The 22,795-nt window shown below is 46.8% G+C and overlaps 1 protein-coding gene across 2 annotated transcripts in view; it reads right to left on the reverse strand.

Moving 5' to 3' along the window:
* PAX5 (paired box 5) overlaps positions 1-22,795 on the reverse strand; it is a 232,295-nt gene that overhangs the window by 53,651 nt on the left and 155,849 nt on the right. For both annotated transcript variants that reach the window (XM_032778743.2, XM_032778746.1), the window contains exon 8: positions 15,043-15,144. In XM_032778743.2, coding sequence (XP_032634634.1) covers positions 15,043-15,144 — 102 coding nt within the window. The remainder of the gene's footprint in view (positions 1-15,042; positions 15,145-22,795) is intronic.

The following is a 22,795-nucleotide window of genomic DNA, read 5'->3' on the forward strand; positions in this document are numbered from 1 at the left end:
TGGGGTGCAGAAGAACAATTTGTACAGTGAGCAGAGTTTTAAGTAATTTCTCACTGTACTGGACCTATGTGCTGATTGGAAGCCAGAGAACCGGAATGCAATAATGGAGGCTGTGTAATTTCTTTTTTCAGCTTCTTGATAACCAGGGTGGGCATCAGAAGCACAGTTTATGATTGGTTGGTAATTTTAACTTCAGTTTTACCACCAGTTTTGGGAATATCTGCTGTCCCTTTTGCAGCCTGCCATGACCTTGGCATTTTTAAGTGAGGGCTGCCCCGGACACACCGGGCTACAGCTTGTTGGGGCAAACATTGTGTCATCTCTGTTTGGAAAGCATCTAGCATATTTTGGGCACAGCCGCAATTGGAATAAATAATATGATACAAATTTAAAACTGATAGAAAGAAATACTTTTTTCACACAACACATAATTCACCTGTGGGATACATCACCATAAGCTATGGCTGAAACCAAGAATTTAGTAGGATTCAATAATGGACTAGACATTTATATGGATAATGAGAACATCTAGAGAGGTACATTAGACAGAATAAGCATTTATAAAGGATACAAATTCTCATGTTTCAGGGCAGAAACTATTAAATGATGGGAGTTAAAAAGAATCAGAGAATGTCAGGGTTGGAAAGGACTTCAGGAGGTCATCTAGTCCAACCCCCTGCTCAAAGCAGGACCAATCCCCAGACAGATTTTTTACCCCAGATTCCTAAGTGGCCCCCTCAAGGATTTAACTCACAACCCTGGGTTTAGCAGGCCAATGCTCAAACCAGAGGTATCCCTGCCTCCCTCCCTTATGGGTAGGTTATTTCAGAACTGTTCAATACAGAGGGTTACTAGTTCCTTCCCTTGAATTATCTGCTGCCAGCCAGGACACAAGATAGGGTCACCACTCTGACCAGTTCTGATGTCCCAACCACCTAGTGTGCCAAGTGCTCTAGAAAGGCAATCTATCTCATAAGTGCTTCCAGAAAACACCCTAGAGGATGTCTCGTGTATGACAAAAGCATCATATTACAACTGTTCCACTAAAGCCAGCCTGCCCTTGCAGCTCTGATCTCTCAGAGGATGACATGAAAAGCATTTCCAAACACATATGCTATTCTGCATTGCTCATCCTGCTCACTGGCATCGGGGAGATCTCAGCTGGGTTCTCTTTCAGCAGCCAGGGGTCACATCCTGCATCTGGATCTGGGCTCTCAGGCTTGTTATTGCTATGGGGCAGTGAGAGTGCGCTGGGTGACTGGCTCCCATCTGGTGGTGGCAGAGTGGTAAGTGGGTGATGCAGTCTGCTGTCAAGGAACAGTAGCCATTGTGAGCTCCTTGGCCCACCCCACCATGAATCTAGTAGCTGGATCTCTGGTGATGCCAGGGGCTGGGGTCATTGCCAGTTGGGGGTTCTGGAAGGAATGTTTGCCATATGGCAAAATTGGCCAAGGGCTGCAGGGGTTTTTTCACTCACCACTTGGCACCCAAGATGTTTGGTTATGAAGTCTCCACTACAATTGTAGGGGTTCTGGTGCTGTTGCAAGGGTCTGACTGTGGTCCCTGCCACCCAGTGGACTGCTTGGACATTGGTCCTGGGTGTCATGACCTCTGGGTCTCAAACCTGGCCTAAAAAGCTCATGGGAGTAGCCACACTCCAACCCTCCACCTGGCAGACTGCTGACAATAGCTTGCCTGACTCCCAGGAAGTCCAGCCCCAGTGTGAGGCTTTGCCCCTAGGTCCAATTGGCAGAGTCCCAGAGCGGCTGATAGGCTTGCTGGCCCTACTTCAACCAGTGGCAGGAATAGGAAGATGTCCAAACAATAGGGCTTCACCCTGCTCTAGACTGTGTGCCTTCTGCTTCCTGCTCCCCTAGCCTGATCTCCTGGCACCCTGTCCCAGCTTGATTCCTGACATCTGACTTCTGGTTCAGACCTCCAATCTGTTGCCTGCCTCTGACCCCTAGTATCCTGATCTGTCCTCAGCTCGGGTTCCCAACTCACGGTTCTGATCTGCAGTTTGTCTCCTACTTCCGAGCTCCCAGTATCCCAGCCCAGCTGACTCTTGACTCCTGTCTTGTGACTGAGGTTTCTGGCTCTGACTCCTAGGTCTAGCTGCCACAACTCAGCCATGGCAGCTTGTTCAGACACAATAATCATACAGGACCTAGCCCAATGCAACAAGAATGGACCAAACAGCAGAACCACAACCACCCAGAAGCATCAGACTTGCCCACAAAGATAACTGACTGCGAGAATGAAGGGAGGAGAAGAGAGATTTCCTGCAGCCCCCACTTCCTGTATAGCATGACCTCAGTTTCTGTATCACCCATTGAAACTATGCAGGAAGATCTGGTTTATCAGCGATTCACACTTGATGAAAAAGATCAGTGCCATCAGCAGCACATGTGCTTCTACTGCCATGAACCTGGCCATGCCATCTCAGCCTACCCAGTGTGAATACCAAGGAGCTCAGAGAAACAATCCAGCCCAGGCACATCAGGGGAAACCGGCCTGGACCTAGAGAGAAGAGAACTTCCCTGTACCCTAATCCCCACTCAGATGAATCCTGAGCCCCATCTAGGTACTTCTCATTCACAGGTGCCTATCCAGCTGTACATTCCAGGATTCTGAGATGGCCAGTGCCACATGCTTCAGAGGGAATGAACAGAACAGTGCAATTATAGAGTGATCCCTCCTATTGTCCAGTCCCAGTTCTGGCAGTTGGAGCTTTAGGGACACCTGGTACACTGAGTTGGATCCCTGACCATTTTCACTAACAGCCCCTGATGGACCTGTCCTCTATTGACTTAACTAATTCTTTTTTAAACCCCATTACAGTCTTGGCCTTCACAACATCCCCTGGTGATGAGCTCCACAGGTTGACTGTGAATTGTGTGAAGAAGTACGTCCTTTTGCTTTAAACCTTCTTCTTTTTAATTTCATTGGGTGACCCCTGGTTCTTGTGTTATGAGGAGGAGTAAATAACACTACCCTATTCACTTTCTCCACACCATTCATGATTTTATAGACCTCTATCATAATCCCCACACCCTTAGTCATCTGTTTTCTAAACTGAAAAGTCTCAAACTCTTTAATCTCTCCTCATATGGAAGCTGTTCCATACCCTTAATCATTTTTATTGCTCTTTTCTGAACCTTTTCCAATTCCAATATCTCTTGAGATGGGATGAGCAGATCTGCATGCTGTATTCAAGGTGTGGGCACACCAGAGATTTATGTAGTGGCATTGTGATATTTTTTGTCTAATTATCTATCCCTTTCCTAATGGTTCCTAACATTCTGTTCGCTTTTTTGACTGCTGCTGCACATTGAGCAGATGTTTTCAAAGAACTATCCATGACGATTCCAAGATCTCTTTCTTGAGAGGCAACAGTTAATATAGACCCCATCATTTCATATATATAGTTGGGATTATGTATTTTTTTTTAATTTGGAGTATACATTTCTTTTGAGCCTCTATTATGGTGTTTTTAAATAGTTTCCATGCAGTTCAGTTTGTGACTGTTCCTTTCAATTTCCATTTAACTAACTCTATCACTTTTGTGTAGTTCCCCCTTCTGAAGTTAAATGATACTGTGATGGGTGTCTGATATTTCCCCCACCCACAATGATAATTACATTATGGTCACTCAAGGAAGCTCACTCTTGCTGAGTGAAAGTACAAGATTGTGGACATGGAGCTTCTGGCAATTAAGACTGCCTTCGAAGAGTGGTGACTCTACTTGGAAGGGGCCTGCCATCTGGTCCAAGTGTTTACCAACCATAAGAACCTGGAGTACCTGCGTACAGCCAAGGCTCTAAAACCAACAGCTCCAGTGGTACCTATTCTTTTCTCAGTTCAATTTTACCATCACATACTGCCCTGGAACCAGAAATGGCAATGAAGCCGTGTCTTGAAGAAATGACTGTGATCCATGAGACCCCAGTCTGGGACCATTTTCAAGTCCCATACTTAATCCGACTTGCCACCAGGACCTACTTGCACTCATCCATTTTGCTTCTGTCTCAGGAATTCTGCCCGATGAGTTGGCCTTTATCAGCCAACAGCTACATGAGACTCGGGAGGGGTCCCGTGACAGTGGTGGTTCTACAGCTGTGCCATGACTCCACCCTGGTAGGACACTTACAGCAATATAAAATCCAATGATTAATGTCCCATTTCTTCTGATGTGTCTGAGTGCCCCCCACAACAGAGACCTCTGTAGTTTCTTGCAAGATGTGCACTCACTCTAAGGTCCCATGCCCGAGACCCTGTAGTCTTCTCCATCCTCTGGATACACCATCTCAGCCTGGGAGGATTTTTCTTGCACTTTGTGGTGGAACTACTAGAATCCACTAGTTTCACGACCATCCTGATGAGGTAGATCGGTTTTCTAAGATGGCTCACTTCATCCTCTACATGTGTTTACCCTCCGTGGAGGAAGCCACTCGGCTCTAGATAAACAATATCGTCCATTTTCAGGGCTTCCTGGATCACATCACCTCTCACTGGGGGCCTCAGTTTACTGCCCACTTTTGACAGGAGACCTTACGTTTATTAGGAGTACAGCTGTACTCTGCCTACCGTCCTCAGCCACATGGAAAGAATCAACCAGATCTTTAAACAATACTTATGATGCTACATCAACCATCACCAGAATGACTGGCCTTCACTGTTACCCTATGCAGAGTTCTCATACAATTATGCAGACCACACATCCACAGGCCATAGCCCCTTCTTTATCAACTATGGGTACCACCTCCAATTTCACCCCCAACTACATACATTCTCCCCCAACCCATCTACCTTGGACCTAGTACAAGACATCCATCACACCCAAGAGGAGGTGAAGGAACACCTTGAAAAGGCAAAGGAGGGCTACAAAAGGCACACAGACAAATGTGGACAACAGGGTCTGCCTATGCCTCAGGACAAAAGATGTGGCTTTCAACTGAACACCTCCACATGGACAGACCCTCTTGGAAACTTGACCGTCAATTCCTTGGACCATACCAGATCCAGTGACAAATCAACCCAATCACCCTCAAGCTCTAGCTGCCTCAATCTCTTAGAGTCCAACCCCAATTCCAAGTCTCACTTCTAAAACCATACACTGAGAATACATTTCCTGCAGAGCACAATCATGACCTCCACCAGTGCAAAGACAGAGACAGGAGGAATACATTGTACTCAAAGTCCTTGACTAAGATCCCTCAGGGCAAATTATAGTATCTGGTTGACTGGGCCACAATCTTCCCAATCAATCAGGTACCAGGTAAAACAGGAAATTGAGTCGTACTTTCTCTGTGCTGCAATTTTTGGCTTTTTCCCTTTTTTAAAGGCCTTGCCCTGCTTCCCACAATTACACCTGTGGTCCCATTTAGCAGCTCAATACAGCTTCCTTTGGAGACAATTGCCTTTGACAGCAGCTGAATCAGGGCCAGTGTCAGTGGTACTTTTTGCATGAGCAAGAGACAGGATTTGGCTCCAGTTTTGTTTTGTTCTCTGATGGTTTCTGTTGAGTGGACAAGCAGATCTGTGTATTATTTAGGACTGTGGTTTCAATGGCTGGGGGAATGGGTAAGAGAACCAATATAACCGAGGAAGAGCTTGAGGACTTCTTCCAAGAGATAGGGAAGCTCATCCCTTAAAAGGACGAGTCCCTGATACCACAATATCTCTCCACACACATTTCACAGAATCTGTAACTTTAACAGTGGAATTCACACATCATAATTTACTTTGTTCCATTCATAAGAATTTCAGATGAGTCATACCTGTAAATTGCTGTTTGACTGCAATGTACTCAAGTTTAACCACGTGGAAATTTAACCAAAACTTCTGGGCCTGATCCAAGACCCTGCCCTAAGTCAGGGCCTGATTGAAAGCCCAATTAAGTCGATTGAAAGACTCCCACTGATCGCAATGGTCTTGAATCAGGCTCTGCTCTCATTGACAATAATGGGATTTCTGGGCAAAAGAGGTTTGTGGACTGGACCACACATAATACAATAAATAACCCTTATCTTCATCTATACATCACTATACGCTCTACAAGAGCACATGAGCATCATTATTCCTCTTTTAAGGAGGGGAAAGCTGAGATGCAGCAAGGTGAAGTGATAGATCAAGGTCACTCAGGTAGCTGGTGGCAAAGGTGGGAGGAGAATCCACAGTTCCTGACTCCCACTCCAGTGCCCTATTCATTGGGCCACACTGCCACATACAGCTAGTGGGATATATGCAAATATGTTTCACTCATAGTGCCCTGGATTCAGCAAAGCACCTAGACATGTCCTTAAATGCCTTGATAAATAGCAATGGGACCTATGCACATGCTTATATTGTATTGTACTGTATTGTATTGTCAAATGATGCACACATATATAAATCCCCACCCTTTTTCCTACTTTGGAGCATGCTTTAGCCAGGAATTCTGCACATCTAGACATGATGTTATCACAGAAATACACCTCTACCTCGATACAACGCTGTTCTTGGGAGCCAAAAAATCTTACTGCGTTATAGGTGAAACCACGTTATATCGAACTGGCTTTGATCCGCTGAAGTGTGCAGCCCTGTCCCCGCGGAGCGCTGCTTTACTGCATTATATCCGAATTGGTGTTATATCGGGTGGCGTTATATCGAGGTAGCGGTGTATGCAATTGGTTTGCTGGCCCTGCAGTGCCATTTGGAAATGTTACTTTTGACAGGTAATTTTCCCATGAGTGGCAGTCAATATGACAAGACAACAGGCGTGCAGGGACTGCTAAGATCCTGATGGGGAAAAGTGTGCTCCTGGGATCCCAAAACATTACCAGGTTCTCGTTTTACAAGGCTGTGCCAGGGTAAAGGGAGAATATGTGGCTTCTGGGAGCAGAGGCCACTTCAGGAAGCCTGGGTCGAGCCAGTCCCACTGTGTCCTGTCTCAGCTCTGCCAGGAACCTGAGTGGGAGACTTGCCCTTCCTCCACGTCCTCACAAAGGACCAGACTGCTACTGGACTGCATCTGACGCAGCCGCAAAGTGGAAGTGACAAAAGGACCCACCCCCCGAGCACTGCTCATTGCAACTGCAGGCCCTGTAAGTATCATAGATTATTAGGGTTGGAAGAGACCTCAAGAGATCATCTAGTCCAACCCCCTGCTCAAAGCAGAACCAATCCCCAAAAGGCCCCCTCAAGGATTGAACTCACAGCCCACGGTTTAGCAGGCCAATGCTCAAACCACTAAGCTATCCCTCCCTCTATGTGGTGGTAGGAGTATGTGGGGGTGAGGGCAGTAACTGCTCCCTGGGGTCACTCACAAGGGCATTGGCACCCCAAGGGTGGTGGGAGGGAGGCACAGAGCACAAAGGACCATGGTTGCTCCCTCTTCACACTGGCCCACAGATCATGACAGATGCATCATGCCCAAGGGCCAGTTGGGAAGGCACTCTTGTGCATGTCCTGATAGACAGGCCCTCCCTGAACGCCCCCTGGAATGGGCCGGAGACTAAAGGCCCCTGCCATAGGGTAGCTGGCCCCTTACATTAAAATGGGCTCAGCTCTCCTGTTCCAGTCTGGGTGCGCCCTAGTTTGGGGGAATGAGGAGGGTGGGGCTGCCCCTAGGAGCTATAAGTGAGAGTTCAGAACCCAGGAGTCCTGAGAGCAAAGAGAGCTCTGAGGGAGAGCACAGCAGGGTGAGAGCTTCAGAAGGGGTTGCCCATAAAGGAGGGAGTGGGGAGAGGTCCCTGCTTCAGCCATGGAGCCAGGTGAGGCTGGTGAAAGCAGAAGGCAATCGGGGAGTCACCTGCAGACTTGCCCAGGCCACACACAGCTGAAGGCTGAGAGCAGCAGAGGGCAATGCTGGCTGGCTCTCCAAAATGGAGGCCCAGAGTGGATGGAAGGCTGAGGAATAATGGAGGGGTGAGCCCACTGAGCTGGTCCTGGTCAAGAGCTGGAACCCAACCTGGGAAGGAAACAGGGCGGAGAAACACCCCAGCTAGAGGGGCTGGGATGTGGCCTGGTGAGAGACACTAGAGCCATATTTGGTGTTGGACTGTGCGGGGAGGATTCTGGTTTACGGTAGTGGGACTTCTGGTAATAACTTAACCCCACAAAACGGGCTATTTATATACCCCGAAGGCTGCCCTGAGTTTACTTCAAGAATCAAGAGGGAAACTTAGGTGAGGGGCCACTTGCAGGGCACCCAGGAGGAGGCCATGCATTCACAGCCCCTTTGAGAAGAAGGGAGGGTGTGTGGCAGAGTGACAGCAATGGCAGGTGGAGAGCAGGAACTGGTATGAGGCCGGGAGGACGGCGCTGAAGAGGTGGCTGGCAGAAAAGGCCACGCCGGTGGGGAACACGAGGTCCATTGCCTGCTGAGATGAGCCTTGGAGCGAAAGGAAGATTTGGGAAGGAGGGAAAAAAGCAGGGAGGGAGTGGGAGCTGGTGCGGGGATGGGGGGAAGGACATAAGAGCGTGAGGAGCTGGGTAGACTCAGCTGATCTACCACATCAAGAATTCTCCGGACAGGTATTCTCATCCCTGAGTTGTAACAGTTAACACTCATTCCCCAGCCCCTCGGACACGTGCGGTATGAATCCCTGGCAAATGCTGTACAAACACAGGCACTGTAGCTGGGGACCGGGTTATTCACAGTCACATAAATGATGTCGACAGCAACAAGCATGCAACAAAACATCATATATGTCTTATCATGTCTATATTTCTTCCACGTCTCTAAACACTTTACTGACACAATCAGTTAATTATAACAATCGTTCATGGTCCACAATTAAAGCGCTTATCAAATAACCACATTCTGAGCCTATGCTCTGAAAATTATTCCAGGAAAGCAGCAGGTCCAGGAGGGAATCCCAGAGAATTGGTGAAACGTACATTCACTTTGTATAAATTTCAGGGCAGAATAATTCAGCCATATCAGAGCACAAACATGGATATGCATACAGCATTAAACCTCATCTGTCAGCGCCTTCAGAACCAAATCATAAAAGACTACGTGCATTCAGAAGAAGCCTCTGAAACTGGCCCTTCAAATGACAAGGGACAAGTAAGGACAGAGAAGGTATTTTGGATTCTAGTTAGCAAACTCACACTTAACTGAGGACGAGAACCTAGAAGAATTGCAGGTGACCTTCAACCTAGCTGGAGCAGAAGATTGTTATTAAAAGAACCAGTGAAAGGAACATTGCAGTTACTCAATCTAATGGATCAAACCAGCCTACGTGTAGTTAAAAATAAATCTATTACACAGAGAAATCAGACGAGTCTAGATTATTGCATTGCATCTTTCTAAACTCTGCCAAATAATGTGCGACTGGTCTTGGGTATTACCAAAGCTGCCCATCTCAGGTACCATTACTTAGCAGTAGTGTCTGAGCACCCCACAATCTATAAAGTATTTATGCTCCCTGCACCCCTGCGAGGTAGGGAAGGGCTATTAACCTCATTTTACAGATGGGGAACTGAGACAGAGACTAAGGACTTGTCTACGCTGTGCCGCAGTGCGGACTATGGGGGTGTGCAAATTGCCGAGCACTTAGTGTTGCATTCTAACTGCCCTGTGGGGACGCTCCTGGCACAAGCTAAAAGGTACCTAGTTCACGTTAACGTAGTCTTCTTTCCAGGGCCAGGGCAACCATTTAGGCGGACTAGGCGGTTGCCTAGGGCGCCAAGATTTGGGGGTACCAAAAAGCGGCACCCCCAAATTTTTTTAAATGGTTGAGCAGCCGCTGCTGCTGGGACAGAGAGGGATTCTGAGCCCCCCTGGGTCAGGGCACCGCCGCAGAAGCCAGCAGCCCAGGGCCCCCTCTGGGTCAGGGCGCCACTGCGCCAGCTGGCAGACCAGGGGCCCCCTGGGTCAGCGCGCCACCATGGTAGCCGGCAGCCCAGGGAGTCCCCTGGGTCAGCGCGCCGCCGGACGGCAGCCGGACCAGCCCAGGGCCCCCTGGGTCCAGCGCGCTGCTTCTCCCTGGCGGCAGCCGGCAGCTTCAGGTGCACTTCCCTGGGTCAGGGCGCCGCTGTGGCAAGCCAGCAACCCGCGCAGGTGCCCCTTCTGGGTCAGGCGCTGCCAACCCCTCGTCATTGGCCAGCAGGCGGCAGCCAGGGGCCCGCCCTGGGTCCAGGGCAACTGCCGTGGCAGTGTGCTGGCCCGGTAGCGGTCTTCTGCTCACGTGGGGCTGTCGCCCTGGGTCAGTCGGCACGCCACCTCGCGCAGCAGCCGCAGCGCCTAGGGCCCCCTCTGGCAGGGCGTGGGCACCGGTTTTCGTCGGTTTGTTTTTGAGTTCACTCACTAGCGCTTGAGTGGGGGGAGGGGCTTCGCGTATGGCTTGTTGACATATTGGCCAAATATTGCGCGGCATTAATCCATACGAGTCTTGGTCGGAATACGGCAGAGCTGGCTAAGCCCAGTGGGCAGCCTTGGTTCACGGCACTGATTCGTGCAATCCGGCATACCTGGCCAGCAGTCCCTGAGTAGTAGGGCCAACGTGCTCCCAGACTGGATACTGGGTATGCAGCCCGAGAAGTTCGGGGCTGCCCAAGTGGTGCGCTGATCGCCATGGATAATCACCTTGGGCCTGCAGGCAGAGGCTCAGAATCCTCTTCCGTCCTCCCAGAGCAGGGGCCAGCCTCGCGCAATTTTTCTTGTTGCCGCCGACGTGGGGGCGCTAGGTGGCTGGGCAGAGCTGCGCAGGACTCTGCTTAGGGCACATTGGCAGGAGCCCTGGAAGGAGGCGCCAGGCTTCTGGAGGGAAAATCGGGGGGGGTGGTTCCCCCCCCTGGGCTCAGGCCCCTCCCACGGTTAGCCCCAGCGAGACTCGGCACGGAGAAGAAAGAGACCTCAGCGTAGTGGTCTGGTGGAAGCGGATGAAGAAAGAGGACCCGATGCTCCATGCGTTGGCAAAAGGTAAGCAAAGTGCTTCCCACAGCTTGCGCATCAGGTGCCTGTGCTCTGTCCCCTTGGTCCTTGGTGGTCCCCCACTCAGCTTTCAACTGAACGTCCCTTCTGCCCTGGATCGGCTTGGATGAGAAGCAGGTCAGCTCCTGGCAGGAGCGAGCTTTTCCCCAGTGACCAGAGGCACCCCCCCCTCACCCCCATGCCCCCATACCTGGAACCCCAGCTGCCGGAGGCCCAGTCCCATCTGTAGCCCGCGAAACACGCCGTCCACTCCATTCCCCCCCACATCCAGCCCTTGCACACAGAGCTGACCCGCCAGCTCCAAGTCCAGTGCTCTTGAGCCTGGAAACCCCCTTGACCACCATCCCCCCCAACAGCCTGACCCCAGCTCGAGCCCAGTCTTCTGAGGCTGGAACCCCCTCACCCCAATCACTTCTCAACCCCCTGATCCCCAGCTTCGAGAAAGTTGTCCCCTACACAACAGTATTGACTTACGCATCAATCTTGACACTGTGGCCAGCTTTCGCGGACAAGAGGAAGCAAAGGCTTCTCGAAGCTCAAGTTTGATATAAACATACATGCGAACATCAAAATGTTGCCAACAAAGGGACTTGTTGGACAAAGACTTGTTGGGCTATCTACCTTGTCACTAGAACATGACATTGCTCACAGCATTGACTTGGAGGAACTTGTTTCTAAATTTGCTAAACTAAAAGCGCAGAAACATAAATTCTAAATTATAACATGTTACTCTGTGACCATGTATTGTGTATAATGTATGTGATTTGGGGAGGGGGGAGGCGGGGGGACGCATGATGGAAGTTTCGCCTACAGCACAAAATATCCTTGCACCGGCCCTGCTTCTTTCAAACAGGGCTATGCTCATGCGAACTAAGTACCTTGTAGTTCACACCAGCAGTGCCTACGGGGGGCAATTACAGAACAACACTTTGCTGTGCTCTGCACTTCATCCTCCTTGGTAGTCCAAACTGAAGCACACTGTAAACATAGCCAGGTCTTCAAAGGATTTCGGCACCTGAAGATGCAGACACCTAAAGGAATTTTCAGACACACTCCGATGGGAGTTAGGAGCCTACCATGCTTAGGCACACTTGAAAAACACAACTGATTGTCTTTTTGTTCTGCGTTTGTACAGCACCTAACACAATGGAATCCTGGACAATGACTGGGGTCCCTGGGCACTATGCTTATACAAATAATAATCATTAATAATAAGGACTAGTGAGATAAAATCTTAACACAGGCTGTAACAGAACCACCTTGAACATCATCACTTACACTTTCAAAAATGACTCAATTTTCTACTGTTCAAGTTGGGGCACATTTAAGGGGCTGATTTTCAAAGATCAGGTGCTCAGCACCTTCTGAAAATCAGGTCTCTTCAAGGCATCTCCAGCGGGTCACCCAAAATCCTTAGTCACATGAAAGGGCAGATCCCTCATTTGGAAGGGCACAAATTGTTCCAGGATACGAAATAGGATGATCTTTTCCTTTCACCTCAGGGAACTGGCATCATCTTAGATAATATGCAGAGTATTTGGGTTTCATAACAGCTGCACGTTAGTAGGCTTAGCCTTAAAAGCACAGATGTACTATGCACATAATTTAACACTTGCTGCTATCAAGAAGCTTCATGCAAACCTTCCCGTTTTCAGGCTGGCTCAAGTGAAAGACAGCGCTTGCTCCAGATCAGTTTCCTTCACTAGATCCCAGGAAGCCATGCTTCTCAACACAGAGGGAATAGTGTTAGTAGAACAACCTCTCTCGCAGTCTTGAATTACTTCTGCTTCCAGTAGGGTGACCCGACAGCAAATGTGAAAAATCAGGACCGGGGTGTGGGGTAATAGGTGCCTATATAAGAAAAAGACCCCAAAATTGGGACTGTCCCTATAAAATCAGGACATCTGGTCACCCTAACTTCCAGACTTGGAAAGAACTAGGAGGTCAGAGTAAATGAAGTTAACTAAACTTTGCCAGCTTGCAAAATAAAGCATTACTTTGTGTTCAGGTTCTGATTAAGTCATAGAATACCAGGGTTAGAAGGGACCTCAGGAGGTCATCTAGTCCAAGCCCCTGCTCAAACTAGGACCAATCTCCAGACAGATTTTTGCCCCGATCCCTAATTGGTCCCCTCAAGGATTAAACTCACAACCCTGGGTTTAAGCAGGCTAATGCACAAACCATTAAGCTATTCTCCTGCCCCCCTGTGATCAGAGGCAGATTGTTTTATCCTGACTAGTTCACCCATCCTTGTTCCTAGCTACTGTTCAGAGATGCTTGTATAACTGCAAAACACATTTAGGGAAATCTTGTTAATAAAGTACCTTAACACTGATGTGACTTATTTTTTAGGTTCTTAATATTTAAATAGTAGGAAGTGACTTGAAATCACAGCAAGATGTTGTTGCATTTTCAGGCCAGATCCTCAGCTGTTGCAAATTGCTGACGCTCCTTTGAAATCAGCAGATCAATTTACACCAGTTGAGAATCTGGCCTGAAGTTCTAGGCAAGTTTTTTTGTATGATGTAAATCATTACAGCTGTATAAAATAAGCCATTGTTGTGTCACATTTACTTTTTGAGGGGAAAGTAATGTTTCTGTATTTATGTCAATCTTTATAAAATCCCCCCCATACATTATTTTCAATAGCATTGCAACATTTTTATGGGCAAAAATGACTACATGTTATTACAATGACCTGATTCATACATCTAATTCTTAAAACTAATTCATGTGAAGAATGAATGTGTTTTTCTTAATTTCTTAAAGATATTACCAGGAGACAAGTACACTCACGATAGATCATATATGCAAACTCCCACACATTCTAGACATAAAGCCAATGTTGCCAACTCTTATGCTGGTTATCACAAGTTTTATGACATTTTGTTCTTAATCTCCAGCTGCTGGAGTCATGTGATTATGTAATAATCTCAGCTTTCATTTTTTTTAAAATAGATTGAGGAAAATCTTGGAAATATGGTCCAAGTACACCCTAAAGGCCCAGAAACTAGAAAGCAAGTAAAAAAAACACCCAACTTTTTTTTAAAAGTCCCATGATTTTTAAAAATCCTTTACTCCTAACTTTTGAATGCTTGGGGTTCATAATACAGTATAAACACTTTTCCTAGTAAGCAGTGATGGCCTTAACACTGAGATCAAAGGTTGTGAGGGCCAGATCCTCCGCTATTGTAAATCCACATAGCTCTTTTGAAGTCAATGATTTTCAACATACTTAAATGTCAAACCCAGGAGTATATACAACATAACACTCATCTGTCTCTAGCTTTATCACTATCTGTATGTCTAAAGCACCAACAGTATCTCCATAGTGTCTAGGATCATGGATGAATAATTGTCGATCAAAAGTTGCTAATAATGGATAACTCAACTGTATTCATAGGGACTTCATCCTACAAGGTGCCTGTTATGAGATCTGGGCATGCTCAGCTCCCACTGACTTCCGAAGGGGTTGAGGCCACTCAGGTCCAGTTAGGCGCCTAACTCTCAGTGATTTCAATAGGAGCTAGGAACATAGGTGCCTCTGAAGATCTGAGCTGGAGGGCCTTCCAGCAGATGATCAGAAGCTCCCATCTCAAAAACATGCAAAAAGGGCTTACCAAAAAAAGGAAAAAGCCTGTGGGAAATTCAGTGATCCGCGATTGTTAAGATTTTGGGCTTAGTAAAGTAACGATCTGAACACTTCCAGTCCGACAAACACTTGCCACTACACAGCTTATCTAGCCCACTGGCACCAATATGTGTGACGTGCTTAACATTAAAGTGTTGATTAAAATCATCCTCATGACAAATGGGGAGGGGGAGTTTTAGGCTGTCCCTGTGTGATCAGATCAACACATGGCAAACGGCCATGCAGTGGGGTAAGGGCCTTTCCCTGCATACAGGATGGAAGACTTTGCTTTGGCAGCAGAGAAGTTAGGCTCTCCCTTGTGCCAGAGAGGGGCTGGTTTATTTATTTAGACTTGCTTTGCATCTGCTCTTCTCTTTTCATCACTGTAATTCTGTCTTCTGCTGGCATCAGTGCAGAACAAACAGAAAGCACTTGGCTTTGCTTCTGTAATGCTGATGGGGGGAGGAAGGGGGGTTGTTAAACTCACCAGGCACCATTCCTGTCAGTGTTGGAGCAGAGTAGCTGCCCTGTCCAGCAGGGGGGACGTGAGGAGGGTATCCTGGGAGGGTTGTGCTTGCCAATTCACGACCTGAAGAATCAAACCAACAAATCACCATGTGAGCATTCACAACAACTAGACATGTTTTTACATTTCCCTGAACACCCAGAACACAAGCCAGGCATTTGTCATAACTGTACTGTGAATACCAAAGTGGGATTTTTAGCTTGGCAGAGAGAGAAGAGACAATTTCTTTATAAGCTGCCATAAAGCTCTGATAAAGTGAGCGACAGCGAGAGAAGGCACACACAGCTCAGCACTGAGGCAGGCAAGCCAACTTGAACTTTGCTGGGCCTTCCTTATTCCCAAGTGCCGAAGGTGGCACACGAGCCGATTTTCAGTGGCACTCACGCTGCCCAGGTCCTGGCCACCAGGCCGGGGGGCTCTGCATTTTAATTTAATTTTAAATGAAGCTTCTTAAATATTTTAAAATCCTTATTTACTTTACATACAATAGTTTAGTTATGTATTATAGACTTATAGAATGGGACCTTCTAAAAACATTAAAATCAGGGCCAGGGCCAGGCATCAGCTCAGCAAGCAGGTGCTTAGGTTGACCAAGGGGAAGGGATGGCATGTCAGGCTCTTCGGCAGCAATTCGGCGCTGGGTCCCTCGGTCCCTCTCGGAGGGAAGGACTTGCCGCTGAAGAAGAAAGCGGAGCGGTGGAGCTACCGCCAAAATGCCGCCGATAGCGGCTTTTTTTTGTTTTTCTTTCCCCCACCGCTTGGGGTGGCAAAAACCCTGGAGCTGGCCCTGATTAAAATGTACGACTGGCATGCAGAACCTTAAATTAGAGTGAATAAATGAAGACTCGGCACACCACTTCTGAAAGGTTGCCAACCCCTAACGTACTTAGAAGTTAAGTACATGCTGATTAAGGCCTGTGTGTCTCTTTTTTTCTTTCTTTCTTTCTTTCTTTCTTATGCTCATAGCTTTGACACTCCATGGTCTCAGTATATCATGCTGCCTCCTATTCTAAGGCACAAGATAGAAATACAAGACTATCAGCAACATTTTTATTCTAAACTTCGCATGCAAGAGTAAGGCTGAAACTCTGTATTTCACAGTTCACGTCCCCAAGTTAACCTTTTTCACAAGTTGAAACAGACAAAGCAGGACTTCTAGGTATCACAAAGCGACACGAATGTAGTTCCCTGGTTAACTTCAGAAAATTAAAGACCTTGATGACCCCCCTGGTAAGAATTCAGAGTGGATGGTCTTGCAAACTCAGAGTGGGTGCACTGGTGTTCTGGGTTTGATTCCTGGCTCTTCCATAGACATTGGGGATCACCTTGGGTGATTGTCTGAGGCCTATGTCTTCAGAAGAGCTGAGAGATTCTGGGTGTCTCAATTCTTGATGCTGAACTTAAAGGCCCCGATATTCAGAGGGCAAATCCTCAAGTGGGGCATCCTTACTGCTGCTCTGTATCAGTACATATCACACAGTACATATCAGATCCTCTCTCCTTGGGACCGTAGAGCAATGCTGGCTACATTATCCACTCCGCTAGCCTAGCACACACAAGAGGGGTAGGTGGGAACTCAGTGTCACTGCTCCTACACTTGTAAAGGAACAGTTCTCTCATTATGCATCTGAAGCTACGTCTTCACTATCCGCCGTATCGGCAGGTAGCAATCTATTGCTCGGGGATCGATATATCGCGTCTCATCTAGATGCGATATATCGATCCCCGAACGCGCTTATATCGATTCCGGAACTCCACCAACCCGAACGGAGTTGCGGAATCGACAGGGGGAGCCGCGGACATTGATCCCGCGCCGTGAGGACGGTGAGTAATTAGATCTTAGATACTTCAACTTCAGCTACTTTATTGATGTAGCTGAACTTGCATATCTAAGATCGATTTTCCCCCGTAGTGTAGACCAGCCCTATATTAATCAGTTCAGGCACCAAATGGTTATCACAGATCAAAATGTTCTGCTCTTGTAGCTGTGTCTGTTTTCCTGACCTCCCACACAAGTTCAAAGTCTGAATACTGTAATTTGTAAGTGTTTTGTAGACCCTGGAAACACACAGCTGTCTGTGATCTAGCTATGCTTAGTGGGTCTTGGAACATCCCCAGGAAATAAACAGCAGACTAATAAGGATTTTATCTGAAATAAAAAAGATTTCCTATGGTTTGACATTTGTTGTGATGCCTCTATTGGTGCTGAAAATGCAAGAATTCTTAAGACCAGTGTATTATTATAGTTACAATAATTCCATGCAAATAAATGCAGGGTTTGGAGGCCCTCTGCACAGTTAGGCTTTAAATCAGCCCACTAATTAGAAATGACCTTCCTGCTGGGCAGTGTGGTTAGTACCACCTGCCATGTTTCTAATGTGGTGGCTGACGGTCTCTTCTGAAGGGCTGAGCAATCCAAAGGTGAAACAGGGATACTGCATACATTTCACAGTTGCAAAACGGTCCATGTCCCAGTCCCTCACAGGTATGGGGGCTTTCGGTTTAGCAAAGGGACTACTGTCACTCAGAAATAAACTGAGCTTTAATTTCTATAAAAACCCAGCTGGCTTTCCTCATGTGCATCAGTTAGCTCTCCCTACAGCCAGGAGATGGAGAGTGGTGTGAATCTGTAAGAATTATACATATTACATGGGAAGGTGGATTGATTTCAGAGGACTCAGCATATTTCACACTTCCTCACAACTGACTTCTGATCCTTTATTTTAGCAGACGGTCACTCAAGACAAATTGTTGCTTCCATCCAGTTGATAAAACATCTGCTGAAGATTACAATGAGACCTGTGAACGGTTTTACTTGTGAGCAAACCACGATTTGAAACAAATACCTGAAATTTAAAAAATAAATGACCATTCACGAGCACCACCGCACCCAGACTCAGAGGGAAAAGTCTAACATGTCCGACTCATTCTATCTATGCCCCTACTGCTTATTTTGAGGAGTCTGCTTTGTTTTCAACATAATTACAAATTCTTTCATATAACAATATTCATAAGTGAAAGGTAGAATCAGAGCTGGTTGAAAAAGTGAGAGGGATATGGCGACAGTTTCATCAAAATATTTTCCTTTTGCAGGCGGAAGGCACAAAATTCCAGCCATCTCTATAAGATTTACCTTTCTCTACAGAAAGGACATCGGGTACTTGGAGCGGGAGAGGGGAAAGGCCTGGGGAGGGTGGTGTTTACGTAAAGCTGCACATTTAGTATTGATGGGTCATGATTTCCATTGGAATGAAGATAAATGCGCTAATGAAACCCTTTGACAGCAGAAGTACCCTTAACAAAGGAGAGTTACTTGGGAAAGGGCTCAGATAACTAGACTCTGCTATAGGGATGTGTGCAGCTAATTGAAGCCCTTGTTATTCTGCCTAGTGAAGTGAGATATCTGCTCTGCTTCACCATGGAACCCCAGAACAAAGTGAGAGATCAGGTCACAGCAGTCAAATATCCACTAAACCATTTATTTTGTACACCGAACACATGGGAGGCATTTGCGTCAGGAGACAGCATATGTAACAAACTGGAGCAGCTTCCTATCTGGACCTTGTGTTGGAGCAGATTTTATCCTGAGATGTACCAGCCAGGCCAGATGCTCAGCTGTGGTAAATCAGATGGGTGCCATTGGCTTCAAAGTCCTACTACTCGTCTAGCTGCAGTGGAGCGACGCTAGGGCCGAGGATCTGGCCCTGAGATGCTCTGCAGTGTAATGATCCCACGACACTGACTTGGAGTTGGAGTCATGAGCCCGAGGGCAGTTTTAAGTCTGCCAGATTCCACTGGAAATCTAGTTTCTATGGATCTGGTGAGCTCACATCAGCCTCTTCGATTAGAGAGAGGAGTACGTGGAAGCCCAGCCTCCCCTCCCACCCGCTAACAAGCAAACTGAGAGCTCCTCCTCCCTGACTGAGGAGCTTACAGCTCAGCAGACAGCAGAATCTGCAGTGGAGTGGGGGCCTGACTGAGGTTTCTGGGGCTCCCAGCCAGTCAGACGAGTGGTGGCAGCACCAGGCGGGAGTTGAAAAGATGTCCAGATGGAGAGCTCTCGATTTGCACCCTCCCAGCTTCCTATCCCCTCCAGGGGAGCTGAGAAGGGAGGCTGCATGCCCAGAGCTCTCTCCCTTCTAGGTGGAAGGCAGAGAGAGATCACAAGACACATCTCATATCAAACTTCCCTGCCAGGAATCTTCTGAAATGCATGAAGTCCAGCATTTCGGTGTCCTACAGCAGAATGCCCCCACCCATCTGTGACTCTTTTTACATCTGTAGAGATTCTCAATCCTGGTCAAACCTGAGTGATGCAAGCCAGGGGGAGGGAAGCTCCAGGGATGTGCCCCTCACAACCCTCCCCATGTTTAGCTGGCTACTGGCCTGCTTTGGAACATGCATGCCTGTGGGGTACATCCCTTCCTTTGATCCCTTGCTGGTATCCACAAGATGATGTAATGCCACATCATCAAATGGTGTCTGGACCTGTGATGACAGCCATGAGAACTGAAGAGATCCCCTTCCTATTTTGATCTGCCGTAACCCACTGTCCACCCCCAATTCACCCATCGCCTAGTTTACATGGAGCCGGTTTTAATTATCTTACAATCCACTTCACTTTTTCCAAAAGCCTGTCTCACAATCAGAGATGTCCAGGGTCATTTCAGTGGTGCTGAGTGACTCCAGTTTCCACAGGTGCCCAGCTCCTCTTCAAATCAGGCCATTTGTATTCAGAGTGAGTGTGGATGCAGGAGACTAACTTTAGGCACCCGAGTTGGACGATTCTGGCCTGAGGACGATGCTAAAGCCTGGCTTTTGTTGCATCCAATTATCTATTCATTGTCTTTATGGAAGAGGCAGAAAAACTGCTCTTCACAAATGCTGCTTTTCCTTCTCAGCATGCCATATCGAAAGGGAAACCTGACACCTGCAGCCCCTGTCCCAGTGACATGCTTTGTCGGCTGCTGATTAACATGCTTGGAAGAGTCATCGCACTGCAGGCTTTGGGTTTGGGCAGTTTTCAATCACCAACGTCTCTGATCCAGTGGAGAATCTGTGAGCAGGTCTCAGGGGCTGCCCCAATCCTACTTCTCTCCCTCTCAGTCTGATCTCAGATGCTTCTAAGAAACTGGGGATTGTCCCACAGACTGGATTATGCAAATAGTAATGAAACTACTTAATATTATTATTAAGACCAACTCCAGCTGAGATCAGGGCCCCTTCGTGCCAGGCACTGTGCAAACATAAAGTAAGAGGCAGTCCCTGCCCCAAATGGCTTACAGCCTAAGTAGACAAGACTCCCCAAGGAATAGTATTAGCCCCATTTTACAGATGGGGAGCTGAGGCAAAGAGAGACTAAAGATCAGATTTTCTAAGGTATTTAGGCATCTGAAGATGCAGGACAAGCACCTAGTGGATTTTTCAAAAGTGCCTTGGCATCCATCTGCACCTTTAGGTGCCTTAATACCTAGAAAAACTGGCCTATATAACATACAAAACTGAGAGTAGAGGTAGGATTAGAACCCACCATCTGCTGTGACATGGGCCCATGCCTTAATCACAGCACTGTCCTTTCTCCACACTGAGCTAGGGGAAAAGGACTGGACTCACTTACTGAATTATTCTCAATTCACCACCAGCAATCACCCCTGGACTGTGAGCAGAGGACAAGCGTTAGCTGGAAATGTTAGCACTTATTTTTCATTAAAATCTAAACTGAGAGAGAGAGAGAGAGAGCAAGTGGGGGGGGGGGGAGGGCAGAACAAAGGACTGAAGAGACCACTCTGGCTCTGGCTCTCCCAGCCCTGGAAATTCTCTAACAAAGGAATGTAAAACAGATTGTAGGAGCCTGTGGAGTTTGTAAGAGCACTGTTTGAAACACTAGCAGACAGTCTGCACAGCTCCCCAACCTCACTGGGGATGAAAAGATGACCTTATGTCAGCGCAAACAGGGCTGACTGTATGTCATTGTCAGTGACAGAGGGAACATACACAGCTCACTCCTTTCCACTGCAAAGAGTCCTGATAATGCTGAGCACTCCAAATAATTGATTAGCTGACAAATACCTGTTTACATTTTGCAGATAACTAACTGCTTCCAAGCTTCCTGGCAAAGGAAACAGTTCTGGGGGAAATAGAGCAACTCTCTCTATGGTATTATCATGAGGGAGGAATATTCCTAAAAGTATGTTTTGTTCTAAGAATTGCTGCAGAATTGCGTGGTTGTTTTTTTTTTCTATTTTGGTCCCAAGAAAACTTTAGATCTTCCTTAGTAGACTATCATATGGCTACAGATCGAGGACAAAGATTTTACTGTACCCGGAAGGCCCTGTTAATACACGGGTTGATTTCATGTAGATATACAGAGAGAGTTTAAAAAAAATTATAACTTCAGAAATTGCACCTGGGCAAAGAAGTATAGGATCGTGCGTGTGCCTCTACATCCCTTTTCTGTAATAGTGTACAGCATATCGTTAGAAGTTAAATCACCCTGCTTTTGAAAACATGATCAACACGTGTGCATGTAAAACAGACAACAACAAAATGTATGTTGTTACATGGGAAAGCCGGAGACTGGGACACTATTCCCTGCCCTGCTCCTGAGCAGCTGTGAGACCTTGGCCAACACTACACTTCCCTGTGTCTTGTTTTCTCCATCTCCCATTTGGGGATGACAATCTTCCTTTGTAACTTGCTTTGAGATGGACGGATTTAAAAGTGCTGTATAAAAGGCAAAGCAGTATTATTTATAAGATCCTTTTCATATAAATACCTTTTGCAAAGGGAGAGAGGAATCCTTTCACCTGCACGTTGAAATGTAGCTACTTCTGGTGTGAAGTGTATTGACTAATACCCCACCATGACAGTGCACAACATTTTAGGAACGGAAGTGGGAAATGATGTTTAACTGCAGAAGGAATTTAGGTCAGTAGGATATAGCTACCTGCGTTGGAAAATAGCCAGAACACCACGGATAATACTTTTACATAAATAGTATCATGATATGATCATAAATGGACTCCACCTTGACTTTTACTTCTCATTCAACAGAGAGCACTTCCCCCAACAAACTGCCCATTTTCACCACGGAGAGCGTCTCACCGATTAAGTGCCAATACCCTGATCCTGCAAATATCTTTTGTAAATGTACTTTAAATAAATAACGTTACATGCAATTCTGCATACCCATAAGTCTTTGCAGGATCAGGGCTCATATCAGCCACTTACTCAATCACCAACTCTAGTTCTTACAGTGATTATGAGTTCCTTAGCACTGACCCAGAACGGCATTGCTGATGCAACCTCAGCTTAGCAGGCTTGGTTTGTGTGTTTAAACATCGGCTTTTGGTTTGTTTGGTTACAGATAGCTTCTGTATAGTAGGAGTAAATGCATGTTTAGAATATACTACAGTGACAACGGATCATGAGACTTTAACTCATACACCCGTATAGTTCAATCACAATTTCATTGCAGTTATAAGGACAGTAATGATTTATATCATTCTGAGACTGATGCAGACATCTATATGAGTTTATTCCATACCGCTCCGAGAAATGCTAGATTATCATGCCTCTTATCAATCATGCAAATTATTATTATAAAATAACAACAGTTATCTCATTTGTATTGTGGTAGAGCTCAGAGGTTCCATTATGGTAGGTGCTGTGCACAAATAGAACAAAAACAATTCTCTGCCCCAGAGCTTTAGGA

Source organism: Chelonoidis abingdonii, chromosome 6 (assembly GCF_003597395.2).
Source record: "Chelonoidis abingdonii isolate Lonesome George chromosome 6, CheloAbing_2.0, whole genome shotgun sequence".
Lineage (NCBI taxonomy): Eukaryota > Metazoa > Chordata > Testudines > Testudinidae > Chelonoidis > Chelonoidis abingdonii.